The sequence below is a fragment of the Capsicum annuum genome, chromosome 8 (genome assembly GCF_002878395.1).
Source record: "Capsicum annuum cultivar UCD-10X-F1 chromosome 8, UCD10Xv1.1, whole genome shotgun sequence".
Taxonomy (NCBI): domain Eukaryota; kingdom Viridiplantae; phylum Streptophyta; class Magnoliopsida; order Solanales; family Solanaceae; genus Capsicum; species Capsicum annuum.
In genome coordinates this window covers 165951947-165971374 of record NC_061118.1, presented here as the reverse complement: position 1 = coordinate 165971374, position 19428 = coordinate 165951947, and the positions used below count along the sequence as shown (strand labels likewise).

General features: G+C 33.6%; 1 protein-coding gene and 1 pseudogene across 2 annotated transcripts; both read left to right on the top strand.

The window, feature by feature from the left end:
- The first annotated feature begins 10803 nt into the window (after positions 1 to 10803).
- LOC107879498 lies at positions 10804 to 13168 on the top strand (annotated as a pseudogene).
- LOC107840256 (growth-regulating factor 1-like) lies at positions 13054 to 18470 on the top strand. Of its 2 annotated transcripts, none has more exons than XM_047395048.1 (4): positions 13054 to 13186; positions 16926 to 17352; positions 17461 to 17933; positions 18063 to 18470. In XM_047395048.1, the coding sequence occupies exons 2-4, from the start codon at positions 16946 to 16948 to the stop codon at positions 18068 to 18070; spliced, it is 888 nt and encodes a 295-aa protein (XP_047251004.1). In that variant the 5' UTR covers positions 13054 to 13186; positions 16926 to 16945; the 3' UTR covers positions 18071 to 18470. The 2 variants fall into 2 exon arrangements, with proteins under 2 accessions (XP_047251004.1, XP_016539546.2); XM_016684060.2 differs by lacking the exon at positions 13054 to 13186 and adding an exon at positions 16361 to 16823.
- The last annotated feature ends 958 nt before the right edge of the window (positions 18471 to 19428 follow it).

Sequence of the window (19428 nt, the reverse complement as noted above, 5' to 3'; positions counted from 1 at the left end):
AAAGTTTTTACAATAATATTCAAGGGAATGTGTTACAAACAAATGATTACCATCTTATTTAGTCCATTCTTTTACAAATAATAATATTACTATACGAAGGTAATTGCTTAATGTCTTCTACGAATTCTACCCTTAAAAAAAACAGTACGTAATAACAAAAAAAATAATTTTAAATTATTAATAATATTTTTGTTATATGTATATATCTAAGGTCATGTATTAAAATTTAATTTTATGTCACTAATTTTATTGAGACGAACTTGAAAACATGCCCCAATAATTAGTGTGTATCATCCACTATCAATTTGTTTCTTGCGTGTGTTTGGTAAAAACAAATATATTCTTTTTTGAAAAATAAGTGATTAACGTTAACATATTTTTATTACATTCAATAAGTTAGAAAAAAAACATTACTCATTATTTATTTTATCTTGGAAAATATTATGAAAAAGGGATGATGGGTGGCTGAGTGGGGTTTGTACGATTGATGATGGAGCAAGGGCTGGGTGGGTGGGTTGAAGGATGGAGATGAGATAATGAGTTTGAAATGGCATTTATGGAAAAAAAAAAATCACTTGCATTGTAAATATTATTATCTTAATTTTTAAGTAAGTTTTCAATAAAAAATATTTTTAAAAATATTTTAATCAACTAAATATAAAAAAAAATCAAAAAGCATTTTCTCCATAATGCACCTCTTAAATCTTGGTGCTTTTACTTTTCCAAACTTTTGAGAGAAGACTAGAAGTAATTTTGATATCCGGTATAAGCCGTAATTTTATAAGTAATAATCGTTACAAAATTTTATACGTTCGTCTTTGACATAACACATCCTTAAAAACTACTTAATAAATGATAAATTTATTCTATTAATTTTTTAATATAACAAATTAATATTTAAAAAACATGCATCAGCAAATGAATAGTATTTAATAATAAGGATAAACTTAATATCAAATTATGAATTTCTCTTGATTTTCTAAACTAATTAAATAAAAATGAACATTTATTTTGAATATAGCAGATAAATAAAAATGAACGACGGGAGTATTACACTAAAAAAAGAAAAAAATCACATGCTTAATGTAAACAAATGTCAAGAGGATGAAAATAACATCAGGTGTAGGCAATGCATTCAACATTAATTATTTTCTTACTTATCAACATATTTCACCTTATGAAAAAAAAAATTACTTCGAATAAGCAAGTCAAGGAAGTCATCATCATCAATACATCACCATGTTTGTATTGTAGTTAATATTGATTTTGATACATTGATTATATTGAATTGAATATAGACGTTCATTAATAAAGTATTAACTAATGAATACAATTGTTGATCAATCTATTAACATAATTTTTATAATTTTCGAACTCAATAACACAAATTGAATATGGGTCCTCTTGCTATCTAATCTTTTCTATCATCTTAATTATGATTTATGGGAAATGACATCTTGATTAGCCTCATTTACCAAATATCCAATCCAAGCATATCTTAGTTTGGTAGAATAGAATTTGTACTACAATGAATATAGACCATAAGTTGTGAACTTGTGATGATTGAGTCCAATTGCTGCTGTGGAAGCTAGGACCCAGAATATTGGCCCAATGAAAATCAAAAGGGAGATTTTATTTACGCTTCTTGTTTATTAACTGTAATATACACTTTTTTTTATAACCCAAAATATACACATATTGTATACATAATTAATATATTTTTATACCGGCCACGGCCAGTGACTCAAAGTAATTTTGATCAACCAGTCAAATGTGTTCAAAGCCCTTTTCTACATAAAAATTAGATATCATGTTGTTTTCAAATATATAATAATAATTTAACTTAGTAAATATAGCAATAATTAACTTAATGTCACTAAATAACCACTGCTTCTTCTTTTTTTTCTTTCCAAAAAAATAACAATACAGTACAAATTTACTAGTCTTATCTAGTATTGGCAAAATAAGTCATATGTTTGGCGTAAACAAATGTCAAATGATGAAAATAACATTTTTGTAAAATGCGAAGAAAACAAAAATGTTGAAAATATAAGCACCTAGTTGCTCATCCACACACTCATTTAACCATTCAAACAACATATATACAATGAAAAATAGATCAAATAGAGTATAGGCTCTCTTTTTCAATAATGGGAATTGGCATTTTGATTGGCCACATTTACCAAGTAGATTTCGTTTTCCCAGTTTGGTAGATTATAATTTGTACTACAATGAAAATAGACCAAAAGTTAAAGTTATCATTGGACCCAAAATTAGAACTGTGGTGCAAGCTACACAGACACAAAATCATGGCCTGCTTAGATTGAGGAATGCGGCCCAAACTTTTGGCCCAATTGAAATCGAAAGAGAGACTTGACTTCTTTAAATAATTTTGTAAAAGTTAATAGTCCTCATTTATTTGAGCTATTGTAAACTGTCAATAGACACTTTTTGTAGTGAACAATTCTCATACTTGTCTTAATTATTTATAGAAATATTGAATCGAAATCCTCCGAAATTATTACGTATTAATTAATTTCATATTTAAACATACCCGAATTACATTGCCTATGAACTATGCGTGTACTTACTGTATTTTCTAGCTGCATTGGACTATTTCATTTTTCAATAGGAAAATAATGGTGTTGCTTACTAGAAGAGAGAAAATGACATAAGAAAGAATTTAGATAGTGTTATAAAATATTATAGTGTGGGTGTTCATTATTTTAAGAATTTACTTTAACTAATTATCTCTATTCCTTCTTTCTGTTGTGAAAATAACCTCCATCACTCATGGCCACGTGGGCGGAGTCGGCTTTTGGCTAAAGGGTTCATTTGAACTCTCCTTCAACGAAAAAATATATTATTTATACATAATTAAGATTATTATATATATAATAGTTGTTGAACCTCTTTAACTAATTTTTCTTTAAATATTGAAATTCTTAGTTGAAATTATAACTCTACCTCTACATGATCGTGACCTCCATATTATTATCATCTTACACCTCCTTTATTATCTTTATGGTTAATATGATAATTTTTTATATGCCTCAATGTAACATTATTAATAGAAATATAAAGTTCCATATTGGATATACTTATAGATTTTATTTGAAATAATCAAAAAATCTTTATCTTTTTTATCTTATTGTTCACATTGTTAATCTTTTAACTTTGTTTAAAATGAATAGTGTGCTTTTGCTCAGAGTGTGTTTGGTATGATGAAAAATATTTTTCATGAAAAATATTTTTCTCAAAATTTTTTTTTTGAAAAATAAGTTGGTTTTCTATTTATTTTCTCATGTTTATTTGGTGAGTATGGTTTTTGATTGTGAGTAGAAAATATTTTCAGAAAAATATTTTCTATTGTTTGGTTGGTGAGTGAAAAAATATTTTTTCGAAAATATTACTAATTATTAACTAATATATCACTGCTTCTAGCAACTAAGGGTGGGCATGGTATGGTATGGTACGATATTTGAAACTTCGGTATGATAATTTCGATATTTGATTTTTAAAAATATTATATCATTACCATACCATATTAATTCGGTATGGTTTGATATTTTAACGTTTGGTTTCGGTATTTTACGGTATGGTAATCGGTAACCATAGTTTGTTTAACTTTGACAATATATACTCGTATACTAGAGTATTATTACTTCAACTTTTCAAAAACATGTCTTAATTGTATCATAAATACACATTACAAATACACATTACACATGTAGAAATATTGAAAAAGAAGTACAAACAATTTCTTTTATTAGTCAATTACACCAAAAAGACATTTCAATCAAGATAGAGTAGCGAAAGTTTCAATGTCTAAACATTTTTATACTAATATATATATATATATATATATATATATACATAAAAGTTACTTATGTAACTATATATACTTTGATATGGTATTCGGTATTTTGGTATGTCATTTGTAAATACCGAATATTATATTATATACCAAAAAAATTTAAAATATATACCATATACCATACCAAATACCATAATACCAAAAACCACGATATCAAAAATTTCGGTTCGGTATGGTAATTCGGTATATACCATACCATGCCCACCCCTACTAGCAACTCAACTATTAGTAAGAACTAATTTAAGAATAGAAATTAATATCAATATCGAATACTAAAATATTACAAGTCATTAAAATTTAAGCAACTACTAATTAGCAAATATAGGACACTTTTCAACATATTATCAGGACAATCTCAAAAATACTACAATCAATAGAAATACAACGGAATGACAAGTTTATTTAACCTTGTGAAACAAACTACATCGATGACAAAATGAAATATGCAATTAGCAAAAGTAACATATGTAAGTCTTCCTCTATGCATATGGCAATATGGAAATAACAATACATTCAACGAACATTGAAAAAAGAAAAAAATTCGGGCTTCGCTATTTTTTATTTCAAGCAGTGAAAAATTGAAGCAAAGCACAGTGAAAAATATTTTTTAGTAATGTGAATTTTTTTGGTAATGTGAATATAAGTGTTGTTGGGGTGGGGAAGAGAGGTGGGGGTGGGGGCATAAGTCACATTTGTATTTTCCAAAAAATGGCTTTCCTTGGTTCACGAGGGAAGTCATTTTCCCTCAAATAGAGAAAAATGAGTTATTTTGAAAAATATTTTCCCAATATTTTACTAAAACCAAACAAAGAAAAATAGGAAACATTTTCCATCATAGCAAACACACCCTCAATCATTTAGTTTACAATATCATTTGAATTACGGAAAAATACTTAAAATGTCCTTCAACTATATAAAGTGGTGTAAAAATACCCAATTTATTTATTGAGATTAAAATGTCCTTTTCATCTACCTATTGAGCCTAAAATACTCTTCTCATCTACCTATTAGGTAAAATAGCCTCAATAAGTAGATGAAAAATATATTTTAAGCCTAATAGACAGATAAAGAATATTTTTATCTAAAAATTACACAAAATTACACAAATACACAACTTATGTTTTCAATATTATAAAAAATCTCAACTCCCTAAACATATTACGAAAATCCCAATACATACACAAAATGCTATGTATATGTCAGCTATGCTATGTATATTAAGGATCCGGCTCCTCTCCATTTCCACTCTCTCCATTTTTCTCAAGTCACTTTTTGATTAATGACATATGACTTAATTAAAATGAATGACTAAGATTTAATTTATTTTAAACTAAACCCCCAACCATAGTTAATATAATAAATATATTATATCAACTAAAATAGATTGCTTATCCAATACTCCCTCCCAATTATTGCTCTTAACTTTTTCCCATTCCTCTAAATTTATCAATTCTAAATTCTCTCATTCCCTCCAGAATCTAAATCACCAAAAGAAAAAGAAAATTCTAATTTTCAATTTCACTGTAGCAATTTTTATTTCAGAAGTTATGTAATTAACTTTTTTTCTAAATTGTTTCTTAATATATTTCCACTTTGGTCAACCTATTTCTCTACTCTCCATTTGACATGTGATTTTTTCATATATATTAATAATATCTGCTGTTCAAATTCTTTCCCTTCTCTGGGATGAACAACGAGAGCTGAATCTGTGAGAAATTTTATCACTAGTTCTGAAAGTAGACATGTATACTCCCCTATACACTTAAACATTCAATTACAAATAGTTGAATATATAAAAGAGCTAGAATATTATGAAGTTTGTCCGGAAACGATATTTCTTGAAGCAACCTGTAAGAATTTACATGTACACATGTGCACTTCTACTAGCATCGACTATTCATTATTCTAACTAATCTAAGGCAACTGGCTGATGGCCTAATTTAGTGTTTAGACTTAATTGTAATTGAATATGATAGATGTGTTGATTTTCAAACAATTTCTCAATGAGTCGAGCATCAGTTTAAATGTTATCTAGATTTTAAATCAAACCTGCCTTACTAAAATGTTAAAAAGAGAACAATTTGACTTTTCCACAAAAACTCTGAAATGGTACATTTCATTAGATATCAAATGCAGTTTTTCAATCAAGATAATTTTAAGTTTTTCAACCAATGGAATATGATTTTTTTTCCTTGTGAATTTGAAGTGCTGTTATGAATTATGATATTTTTTGTTTAAGTAGAGATGGTATTTGGAGAATAAGACAAGTAAGATGGAGAGTAGATGTAACGCCCTGAATCTGGTACCCAAAATGCTACACGGTGCTCATGACCCCGAAGGATCACAAGCTAATCCATGACTGATATTTGTACCTGAACACTGCATAATATACTGTATAAATACAGAAATAAAGGCTGTAAGGCCGTAAGGTTCAAAATTGTAACATAACTGATAAAACATAACATATGAATGGGGTATGAAATACCCAAAACAACTGAAATAAACCGTCTGAACATACTGTAGTCTGAAAAGCCTCCAACTGACTGTATTGTCTGAATAAGGAGTTGATGGGACATGTCCCCAACCAACTCCAACTACTGAAATAAATTAATTAATGAGATAATAAAGTAATGGTCATGTCCTTGAAGGATGAGGACTCACTACTAACTCTGACTGCGTAGACTGAAATATTACTGATGCTCTGGAGCTCGTGCTTCTGAACCTATGGTATAAAATATTATAGCGCAAATGTGTCAGTACGTTTGAATGTATTGGTATACATGTGAGGTTGGTTGAATGCAAAAGGGTTCACATGCATGAACTACACTAACTGACTGCATAACATGAACGTGAGAATACATGCATGACTATATAATAGCTATAACTGAGTTTGTAATAACATGATTACTGAGTCTGAGTATTGATAACATGAGATACTGATATATGTATAACTGAAATAACTGATACTGAGCAACTGTATCTGACAGTCTAGGTTCTGATGGAACTAGCTGAGTTCCGTACTGTTCTGAGTTGACTGTATTTGACAGTCCTGAATTCTGTAGAACTATCTGAGTCCTATTACTGAGACTGAATGACTGTATCTGATAGTCCTGATTCTGTACTGAAACTGTAGAAAGTAGTCATCTAATCGACATGCCCCAAATAACGCAAAATAGCTGAGTTGGGGTCCAATCTGTAATCCCAATTGGAAGGGTGTCAATACCGCACCATTGGTAAGGACAATTTGTGAGTAACCCTTATATAACAAGTAACTCTAGTGAGAACGGTGGAAACTCTCATATCACAGGTTAAGCCACCTCATCTACCCTCATATAGCAGGCTATGATATCTCAACCTACGCTGGCTACATAGTTCTGGAATACAAGGATTGGTTTTAAGAATCGCACCCTCATATAACATGTGGGCTCCCATCTTTGGGTTCGCCCGGTGCTAATTTCTACTCCCATCTGAATAGACATTGAACATGATTAACTGAACTGACTGGAATGAGTTAACTGAATTTTCGTGGACTGACGAAATGTTACTGAGATTACTGAATTTCTGAGGTTTCTGAGATTATTGGGTTTATTGAGTTTTGCTGAGTCACATGACTGACTGAATTTCAATGAACATGGATCGACTGAGAGTATCTTGAAAATATGACACTGGCTCTAGACACACAGCTAATTGTCGGGTACAAGTACCCCCAGGAATCGATAGCATGAAACTGACAAAACATGACCTTCTTGAATACATGACCAACATGACAATCCATAATACAATAAGTTGGAGAATTCATGAAGTACAAGTTCTAAAGCACCACAATGGCTACACATATATCCATAATTCATTGTCTAAGACATTTCATCAAACACGTGACATACATAAACTTGTACATGAATGGGGATTTCATATTATTATACTAGCATGACACTTTTCCTTCACATAGGCATTTAAATCAAACACACAGGAAGCATGCTTTGGTTATACAATCATCAACACATCTAATAATTATGGATACATTAATCAACTTGTAAATTGAAGGGGGTTTATCATGATTATTATGCAAATCACCACATTCTAAGGTCAATCATTGGAATATGTAATTTAAAACGTGAATCAAAACCCCACAACATTATGAACATGAATTTTAATTTGATTTAAATCATGAACATTCATAAATACACAAATCTTGGATTTTGAAAAGAGATTCTTGAGCTTCATGGGTGAAAGGGACCCATGAATCAACACATGACATGCCTAGGTGGATGATTTCTTGAAGATTGATGGAGGAAAACTTGAATTCTTGACTTGAAATTAAAAACCTAGGGTTTCTTGTTCTTGAGGATTGATCTTTGAGAGAAATCCTAATTTGATGTTATAGATGAATAATAAAGTTATGGGCTATGGTCTGGTATAATTAGGGGTTAAAATAGGTGAAAAAAATCCAAATATCCTTTTAAAAATGATTTTAAATTGCTGAACGGGATCTGCGATGGCTCGTGTGACGGTCCGTTGCTGGCTTGACGGTCCGTTGTTCTGACCGTCGCACGTGGACCAGAATAGGGACTCACTGCCTCAACAGCGACGGCTTGGGCAACGGTCCGTCGCAAGTTCGACGGTCTGTCAACCTGTCCGTCGCACCTTAGCCAGAAAATTGACTTACTGCCTTAGCTGCGACGGTCTAGGCGACGGTCCATCGCTAGATCGACGGTCCGTCAACCTGCCCATCGCACCTGCGCGGTTCTGATAGCTCTCGATAAAACGTTCATAACTTTTTACTCCGATACCGGATTTGGACGAAATTGGTATCGTTGAAAAACTAATTCAATTTCCCACTCAACAAAAAGTGAAAATCTCAAAAATTCCATGTGTACAAAATGAATTCATCTTTCAAAGTAAGTTTCTAATATATTTGGGACGATTTCAAGCTAAGTAGAAGTACGGGGTACTACAGTAGATAAATAGGTTGACCAAAGTAGAAATATATTAAGAAACAATTTAAAAAAATAATTAATTATATAACTTCTAGAAATGAAAATTGCTAAAGTGAAATTGGAAATTAGAATTTTCTTGTTCTTTTGGTGATTTGGATTCTGGAGGGAATGAGAGAATTTAGAATTGATAAATTTGGAGGGAATGAGAAAAAAAGTTAAGATCAATAACTGGGAGGGAATATTGAATAAACAATCTATTTAGTTGATATAATATATTTATTATATTAATCATGGTTGGAGGTTTAATTTAAAATAAATTAAATCTTGATCATTCATTTTAATTAAGTCATATGTTATTAATCAAAAGGGAGACTTGAGGAAAATGGAGAGAGTGAAAATAGAGAGGAGCAGGATTCGTATATTAATAGAGAGACAGTAAAATAACGAAAAAGAATGACAAAGAATATAATTATTTTTAAAAAGATTGATATTTATGTTATTTATACTTTTTATATATCATTTTAGTCATTTAGACCCTTTTTCGTTTGAACTAAAATAGTATGGGCCGGAGGCGGAAATTCGTCGTTTTTACCAACAAAAATATAAAAAGGAAAATATTCAAACACGTATTTTGAAAGAAAAAAAAACGCCAATGCATATATAATCGTTGTTGGAGATCGCAACGGTGGTGCCGGCGGCGTCGAACGATGGTGTCGATGGTGTAATTTCGCCGGTGGAAAGTTCCTCCACCGATGCAGTCAATTCATCTTCATCGCCGTCTGCATCTTCTTCCTCTACGGTATCCTTGTGCTTGCAGTGGTAGCATCTTAATCACAGTAACGCTCGCCAATTCGAGGTTTGTTCTGTTGCTAACCTCTTCCCATTTCTCCTTTTGTTCTTCTTCTGTTAGCTTAAATTAAGTTTCTTGTTATCAAATTTGTATATTCTTCATTCTTCAGAGAAAAAGGTCCAAGGTTTCAGCTAAGCTTCAGTGCGGAAATGTGATTATTTTGCTCGTTTGTAAGAGGGGATAAAAACACAAAATACAAAGCCTCAATCTCAACACAGCTAATTGTTGGTTATATGAATCGTCTCTATTGATTGAGCTCCCCTTTTACGCACTTCAGTTCACTTGATAATGTCTCTTTTAAGTTGAATTATGGGTTCTCTACTAGAGCTAGCGGATGAGGTGAATTCAAGACAGACATAACAGAATGTGCAAGTAACACACAAAAGATAAATAACGGAATGCTGCTTGAAATGATTAGTCATATCTTATACTCCATAGACTGGGAATTTTTTCGGCTTGTACGGTTCATAGGATGTGAATCAACGATGATTTAAGGCTTTAAAGAGGGACAAAGTAGACCTAAAATCATAGGAATGAAGTAGTATCAGATGATGTGCAACATCTCGAAATATATGTAAGTTTGGCAAAAAATACAACGAAGTATATTCATACCGGCGATATCAACTAATTTGGTGTGAGGCTTAGTGTTGATGGTATGTTTACATTAGATCCAACATTGATGGTCTATTAAAAATTTGTTTAAGTAAATATGAAGGAATTTTTAGTAGATGACACCAAATTATTGGATATTGAATGAACGGGCCTGTATGGGCTGGAACGGATAATGATGACTCTTATAGCCGACTTATTTTGGGGTTGAGATGTTGTGTAGAGGCTTGTACTCGTCCATTGAAGATTGAATTTTGTGATTTGGATTTTATAATTATACTTATTAAATGAATATGAGCGATGCATAATTATATAACATTTGGAAGTGGCTGTGATTAGAGAATCACTTAGATGTAACATTGAGCAAAAATGATTATTTTTCTATGAAAATTGACCATAATGATTCTACAATAGATAGTGGTTGGATACTGCACCACGTAGCTAACTATTGAAAAGTGCCTGTTGTTTCTATTGGTGGAATCTAACTATTTTCTTTTATTATAACGTAACTATGCAAACATGCATTCTCATTTTCGCCAGTTTATGCTGAGAATGCTCCGGCTAGGCTCCCTTTTCAAGAGTTTGTGCCTTTTGTGTTTGGGATGGCAATGAAAGCTTGCCATGTGCTGCAATTTTTCCTACGTCTTAGCTTTCTGTATGGCTGCTCATAATGCCGTTAATTACATTCTGGATATGGCGTTTGGCTTTTGTTAGAAGTTTTAGAGAAGCTCATAGACTATTCTTGAATAACTTATCCACGACCATTATTCTTACCGACCGTCTGCATGGGTTTCTACTCTCTGCTAGCATTGTTTTCATCTTTCTTGGGGCAACTTCGTTGAGGGATTACTTCAGACATTTGCTTGAACTTGGGGGACAGGAAGCTGACGGGGAAGATGATGGGGACAGAAATGCAGCCGCGCTCTAAGAAGACCTGCTGCTCCTGCAAAAAGAAGTTTTACTGCTGATGGAATGAGGAAGATGCTAATGGTGCACAGGGAATTGCTGGAGCTGGTCAGATAATCCGGAGAAATGCAGAAAATGTTGCGGCTCACTGAACAGATGTTTGATGGTTTGGATGATGCTGATGGTGCAGAGGATGTACCTTTTGATGAGCTTGTTGGCATGCAGGGTCATGTTTTTCATCTGGTTAAAAATGCATTTACTGTACGTTCTTATTCTCACTTTCTCTCTTTCTCATGCTTGACCTTTCTTTTCTACTCTGAACAGCTGTAGTCATTAAATATATTTTCGTACTCTCAAAGCTCTTGTTCTGCAGAAGACTATATTTTTCCTGATGTGTGTTTTAATTTCTCTGTTTTTGTTGTTTACAAGCTGAACATGAGAAGTTAACTGATATATGGTGATTTGCCTTCTGTGCAGGTTCTTGCCAGTAATATGATATTTCTTGGAGTTGTGATCTTTGTTCACTTTTCATTAGGACGAATTATACTCTATTATTTGTCTTGGCTTTTGTCCTCTGCAAGCAATCTAATATTATCAACTGTTATGCCACTAACTGAAACAGCACTCTCCTTGGCCAATATTACTTTGAAGAGTGCCTGGACTGCTGTTGCGAATTTAACTCCTACTGCTAATGAAGAGAGCAGTTTGCTTGGTCAAGTCACTGAAATGTTAAAAGCAAATGCCACTGGATTGAGTGAGGCAGCAAAAAATCTCAGTACAACAGTGTCGACTAATCTTCTGAAAGGGTCATCTGTTGGAACATCCAGACTTTAGGATGTTACAACTCTTGCGGTCTGCTACATGTTTATATGTTCTCTGGTCTTTTTTTACCTTGGGATTGTTGCTTTAATCCGGTACACTAGAGGAGAGCTTTGACTCTGGGAAGATTGGTATTGCCTCCATTGCAGAAACCATCCCCACCCTCTTCAAACAATTTGTAGCAGCTATGAGGCATCTGATGACTATGATTGAGGTTGCTTTCCTCCTTGTTATTGAATTTGGAGTGTTCCCTTTGATGTGCGGCTGGTGACTGGATGTTTGCACCATTAGAATGTTTGGGAAGTCGATTACGCAAAGAGTGAAATTCTTTTCAGTATCTCCATTGGCAAGCTCATTAGTTCATTGGGTTGTAGGGAGTGTCTACATGCTACAAATAAGTATCTTTGTTAGCCTTCTTCGAGGGGTAAAATTTCAATTAGACTTACTCTGTTTCCCATCTCTATTATTGCTATTGTTTTCTTTTACCAATTTACCACATTCTTTTGTAGGTCCTGCGTAATGGGGTGCTTTACTTTCTTTGAGATCCGACAAATCCCAACTACAACCTGTTCCGTGATTTGATCGATGATCCTGTACATAAGCATGCTTGTCGAGTTCGTTTGTCAGTTGCAGTCGATGGAAACTTAATAGTGATGCTCGATTGCTCGTGTATCTGCCTGTCAAACTTGCCATGCGAATGGCTCCATCCATTTTCCCACTCGATATCTTGTAAGATTGTTTCCTGCTTTATCCCTATTGAATTTGGTTTCAATATGTATTTGCGATGTGAATTCAAGCTTTGAGCTTTCAACCCTTTGGTGAGCTTACAGAACTATTGCTATTTTCGCAGTGCATCTGATCCATTTACTGAAATACCTGCCGACATGCTTCTCTTCCAAAATTTGTATTCCCTTTGCAATCGAGCATTTTAAGTTGCGTACAACAAGGAAGTTCCTGCTCCGGTATTGGTTTCCTGCTGTGGGCGGGGCTCTTGGTCTAACTGTTTTCTTACTGCCCTTACCTGAGGATAATGGTGGATAAGAGAATGTGAATGGTGACCAAGGAAGGCAGGACAGGTTTCAAGCCCCGCATGGTGTACCAGATCGGGCCTTGGTGGGGTTTGCTCCTTATAACAGAGCTAGGCATGCAACAGAAGACTACGACACTTGAAGAACAGGCGGATCCCGAGTAAGTTGAACTATGCTCCATGTTTATTGGTCCTGTTTTTACTGCACAGTACATATTATTCATTTCTTATGTTGGCAATGAGTCACTTCACTAATATGTTGAAAGCCAATTAGTGTAGGTCTGCTTCAGGACATGATGAAGATCAGCTTTTTAATTTTTTAAAATTAGTGAGGAAACTCTCTCTTCTGTCTCAATTGATATAGTGATGTTTGGTTGGATAAAAAGTCCAATAATAGTTGTAAAGGAAAATGTAAGGATGGTTGTGAGCTTGATTGACAAACTTCTTATCAAAGTTTAATACGTGAATAGTTAAATGAATTTTGGATTCTTAAAAATTGCGGGAGTTGTATAGAATAAACAATATTTCCAGTTAACAGCTTCAAACACTTTGGCTTCACACAGAAGTCATATATATTGGAATGGAAGGAATGCTAATTTAGCGTCTTCCCAAATGCGTGAATGCAAAATTAATTTTAGAAACCCTCCTGTTTTTTTGTTTTTTTTTTAAAATCCTATATAATATTACTTTTTTGTTTTTGTTTTTTGAGAAAGGCAACAATTTCAGTCTTCCATCATAATGTATTTGGTTATTGTACATAGGACTAGCGTCTGTTGTGGAGTGGTCTATAGCTTACCCACCACTCATGTGTGCAGTCAGTTCCACAGAGGGATTATTGTGGTATCTATTCCATTATTTAGCATATATTGTGTAGTGTGATTAAATGTCCTGTTTGTTAGCTGCTTATTTTATTTGACTTTTTTCTACTTAATTGTCATATCCATTTCATTCGGAAAGTCGCGAACTATTATAGCCTGTGTATGTTTTTTTGAACTGCTTTAATATGTGTTACCTGAGCCAAATGTCTTTTGGAAACAGCCTCCCTACCTCGAGGAAGGGGTAAGGTTTGTGTAGGTTTTATCCCAAAACCCTCCTGTGGGATTACCCTAGGTTTGTTGTTGTGATAGTAGTAGATAAATAGTTTCTTTTGGGCCCTGATACTTGTAGAGTTAGGGTGATCCTATTTCTGAACGAAATAAAAATTTGATATTTAGTCTTCTTTGTTCATTTTTTTTCATTTGCCCTTTGGGCTCCCGTATGTGACTTAACTTTTCTTTGCTTGCTAATTTTGTTTGTTAAACGAAATTGCTGTTGCACTGCTTATTACGCACTGTAATAGCTCTTTTCTTGCTAGTTTCTGTATCAGCAGGTGATTAATTCACAAATGGTGGTATTCAGTCTAAGTTCAGCTCGAAAAAACTTTTAGCAAGAGTCTTATGTTGTTTAGAATCATCTTTAGCAGGTACGCGTTTGTGCTCCGTATGGTGCTGTTGCTGGTTGTGGCGTGGATGACATAACCATTGCAATAGCAGGTCTGTTGCAACGGTTTGACAACTATTGCAATAGACCCATTGTAACGCGATCTGATGGGGCAGTTCACTAAAACGCTGCAATAGACCACGATAGGTCTATTGCAACGGTATTTTAAGTGTTGTCATAGGCCTATTTTTTAGTAGTGAAATTTACGTAGCTTGTGTAAAGAGTTAACTTATGCTTACCATAAAAAAGTATCTCCTCCGTATCAATTTAAGCTTCTTATTTTTCTTTGTAGGAAATAAATATAATCATTTTTTAAGACAACCAAAAATATAAGATTTAGTTTATACTTAAAGAGAAATAATATCCCCGCATATTAGTTTAATTGTCTTATTTTTTTTATTTTAAAAAAATAATTATAATCGTTTATTTTCTAAAAACAATCAGAAATATGATATTAAAGTTAAGCTTAAATCTTATACAACCATAATCATTTTCTTAAGCATATTTTTTATCATCTTAGAAAATAATTAGTTGACAATGTTTAATACTTTTACAACAACAACAACAAACTCAGTATATTCCCACAAAGTGGGGTTTGGGGAGGGTAAGATGTACGTAGTTCATACCGCTACCTCCGAAGAAGTGGAGAGGCTGTTTCCGATAGACCCCCAGCTCAAGATAAAAAATAATAAACAAGGGGATGAGTGACATAACAGAAATAAAAAATAAGAAATAATAAAATAAAAATTAGAGAAACACAAAATACAAGAAATAAGGGCAACACGAAATAAGAAAAAAGGAACTAGGAAAAAGGAAATAGGACACCCACCTAGTAGTAACATACACTCACAAATCAAAGGCCCCTATGAACACACTAACCAGGCTACACACGATCTCTCCTGACTGCTTGCTACAAACCCCCCACTCACACTAGCCTACTATCCTTATCCACAACCTCCACACCTTCCTATCTAGAGTCATATCCTCAGAAAGCTGCAGCTGCTTCATGTCATGTCTAATCACTACCCTCCAGTATTTCTTCGGCCTACCTCTACTCCTCCTGAAGCATCCAACGCTAACCTCTCACACCTACGAACTGAAGCATCCGTGTCCCTCCTCATCACATGTCCAAACCATCTCAGTCTTCCTTTTCGCATCTTCTCTTCCACTGAAGCCATATTTTTAATTGTCTTAAAAGATAATTATAATCATTAGATGTATTTGCCTCAACCCCAGCCATTCGTCCTGCAAAGTAAAAGATGGAACAGGGAAAAGGTGGAGGGTTCAATCCTTGAGGATAACTAGGAAGGATAGGAAAGGTCAATTTGTAAGTGGACTGAGTGGGGTACTGCTGGTTAAAGTAACAGAGATGAAAAGTAAAAGTAGAAGTATTGCAGTAAAAGTTATAAACTGTACAATCCTCTCATGATCTATCTTCCAGGCACTGGTCACTGGGACAGCAGGTATCTGAACAAACACCAACTCTGATTCTGATAAGCTAAGGGAAAGAAAAAAATAATCATCCGTTTAAAACAGAATGACATATTTTTGTTTTTGATTCATTTTAAAAAGAATGTTTCTTTTCTGTTTTGCTGAAATTCTTTAGTTACAACTTTCCACATGACATGTCTAAGATCATAATATTTAAATATATTTTTATTTTTTTAAATTTTGTATCAAATCAAAATAAGTTTTTCTTTTTTAAATTAATTGAGTAATAGTAATAATTAGTAATTTGTTTAAAGAAAAGAAATCCCTTTTTTACAGAAACCTTTAGTTTATGGATTTCCGTATGTGTTGTCAGAGACAACAGCTGCCATAAAGGCAGAATAGTTGCAGTGCAGATGCAACAGAGCCCGGGTCAGTCATAATATTTTTGGTCAGTACACTGTTCAGAGAGCCCCAGTAGTGTGTGTGTGAATATGAGAGAGAGAAAGATGACAATAATATTATGATCAGAACCATTAGTTTTATCCATGTACAGAAGATTCTGCAACTAAAATGGTCCCTTAAATAAATAAATATTGCCTACTACTACTTGTTCTAGTGCTGTATTCCTCTTCTCCAAAGAGTTCCAACTATTTTATCTTCACTTAAGCTCTTGTCAAAAAAAAATAATCTTGCGATCCATGATGAGTAATACAGCAAGAAGTAGGTTTCCTTTCACAGCAACTCAGTGGCAAGAACTTGAACATCAAGCTCTTATTTACAAGTTTATGGTCTCTGGAATGCCTATTCCTGCTGATCTTCTCTATACCATCAGAAGGAGTTTGGATTCTTCCCTCTCCTCAAAGCTCATCCTCCACCAACCTCACCACAGTACTATTTCATTATTCTCAAAAGAATGATAACATCTTTATGCATGCATCTTTTTGTATATATTTTGACATAAGTAGTAATATTTTAATGTTATGGGTGCAGTTGGATGGAACTGTTTTCAGATGGGATTTGGGAAGAAAATAGACCCAGAGCCAGGGAGGTGCAGAAGAACAGATGGAAAGAAGTGGAGGTGTTCAAAAGAAGCTTACCCAGATTCCAAGTACTGTGAGAGACACATGCACAGAGGCAGAAACCGTTCAAGAAAGCCTGTGGAAATAATGACTAGTAACACATCAACAACAACAAGAACTACACCCCCAACAGCAATTCCCATCTCATCAATCACCAAAAACACCAACAATCCTTCCACTTGTAGCCCCACTTCTTTCTCTTATTTGACTTCTTCTTCATCTGCCCATGAACCCCACCACCATCCTTTCCTTTATCCCCATTCTTCTTCCTCTAGACCCCCTCCCATTACTCAAGACCATACCCCCAAGTTCCTTTTGGAATCTACTGCTTATTCCAGGTTAGTCTAATTTAATTTCTATCCCCTTCTAGCTGCTATTAGCGCAAAATTACTCCTTTTTATGTAATCCTTAAATGTTCTTTTTGTTGGTTAAACTGTGGTCCACAGAAATGGTTATGGTGATGGAATGAAAGAGGAAGTGGACGAACATGTTTTCTTCTCAGAGGCTTCAGGGACAATGAGAAGCACATGTGGTTCGAATTCAGTGGACGATACTTGGCAATTGTCAGCACTGACAATGAGTTCTTCACCAATGTGTCATTTGAAACAGAGGACTTATTCACCTTCACAGAGTACAACAGGCCACTCAGCTGCTTCTTACTTGCAACTTCAAAGCTTCAATAATGACTCCTCAATACTACAACAACAACAAAGACAGTATTACCATGATTTGCCAATGAAAATAGAGACAGAAGATCACCAGCCCAAGAAAGTAATGCACCATTTCTTTGATGAATGGCCACCCAAAGACAACAAAGACTCATGGCTCGACTCTGACGATAAATTCTTAGGCCTCTCCAAAACCCAACTTTCAATTTCAATACCTAATCCTTCACAAGACTTCTTCATCACTACTAATGGTAAATTATTTAACTCTTAAATTACAAAGAATGTTTCATTTACTTTTCTTAACTTTTTTCCTCAGCACTTACATGGTTATGGACAAAAAATCTCTGTTTCGACCATAATAGTTGCACTTTGTTTTGCAGAGAAATGAGGTTTGTGAATCAGAGAGAGAGCCAAAAGAGTACTAGTACTTGTTCAATGGTGGTGGGGCGGTGCTTTTTCTGATATTAGCTTTCCGTATACATGTGTAATGGTGTCCTGAGAAGTGTTCTGTCCCTTTATTTTTTTTAATCTTTTTCATAGTTATGCAAGTGTTGTAGTAGTACTTGAATTAGAAGTATGTGGTGTCTGGCTAACTGAGCATTCACATGGTATTTTGTTGTCAGCAAGTAGCAGCATTGTATTCCTTCCCCCTCATCCCCCCTAATATTACTACTCATTGCTACTATTGGCATTTGGTTTGTTTTCAATGGCCAGGTTTTCTGCCATTTTGCCACATGTTTGTATGTTTTCATCACTCCATATGACGTGTTGAATATCTTCTTCTGGTATTTTTCTGCTGTTGCTTTCAAAGACTATTTTGAATTTTTTCCTTATTATTTTGGATTCTTACGCTCCTTAATATAATACGGACTTTTTCGTTTTATTATAAACATATAAAGCTGCTCACGCATATGGTTCTTTCTCAATTATTTATATGCTAACTACGATTTACTCCGGAAGTGGAACTTTTATTAGTATGTGATCTTGCAATTAATTATATCTTGGGTCAGTTGACGTGCACATGCAAATGTTCTGACCTATTAAAAATCTTAAAATATAATAATAAATGTGTAATAACTTTTTGTACATGACTGACATGGAGTCACTAAGCTTTTAAAGATGTCAGGGACATGAGATGCTGACCCCTAAGAAACATTTCACCTTTAGGTATATAGAGGGAGTTGCCCTTGTGTTGTCGAAATCTCTTTCAAAGGATTCCATCTCCACATATTTGAATGCTGACCATGCCAATTTTTAGTGCAAAATACCCTTTTCTTTTTCTTCTTAATAACGAGAAAAGGCTACTTGGGATAACAAGTTCAGGCGCTCTATAAATTAATATTGAACAATAATAATGACTTATAATTAGGAGTAATTATTTAACTTTTATAGATTTGTAGAATACTTTTTTAATACTATCAAATTACTTCGAAAAAATTACTATACATAATTATTCTTTAAAATATGGTATTCTCTAAATGGTCATTTAAATTTTGAAAATTCTCTATAAAAAGTAGTATTTTTTTAAGAAAAATAAGATTATTCAACTATTACTATTTTTCTTTCAAAAGATATTAAGCGTCTCAAAAACCTCCTCCTAATCAGCATGCCATGTCATTAAAGATAATTGTTTTTCTAAAAAAACATAGTACTCATACATAAACAGACACTCAAATTTGACTGCAACCAACAAATAAGCACTCCAACTATAAGGAGTCATTTGGTAGAGTGTATAAGAATAATATC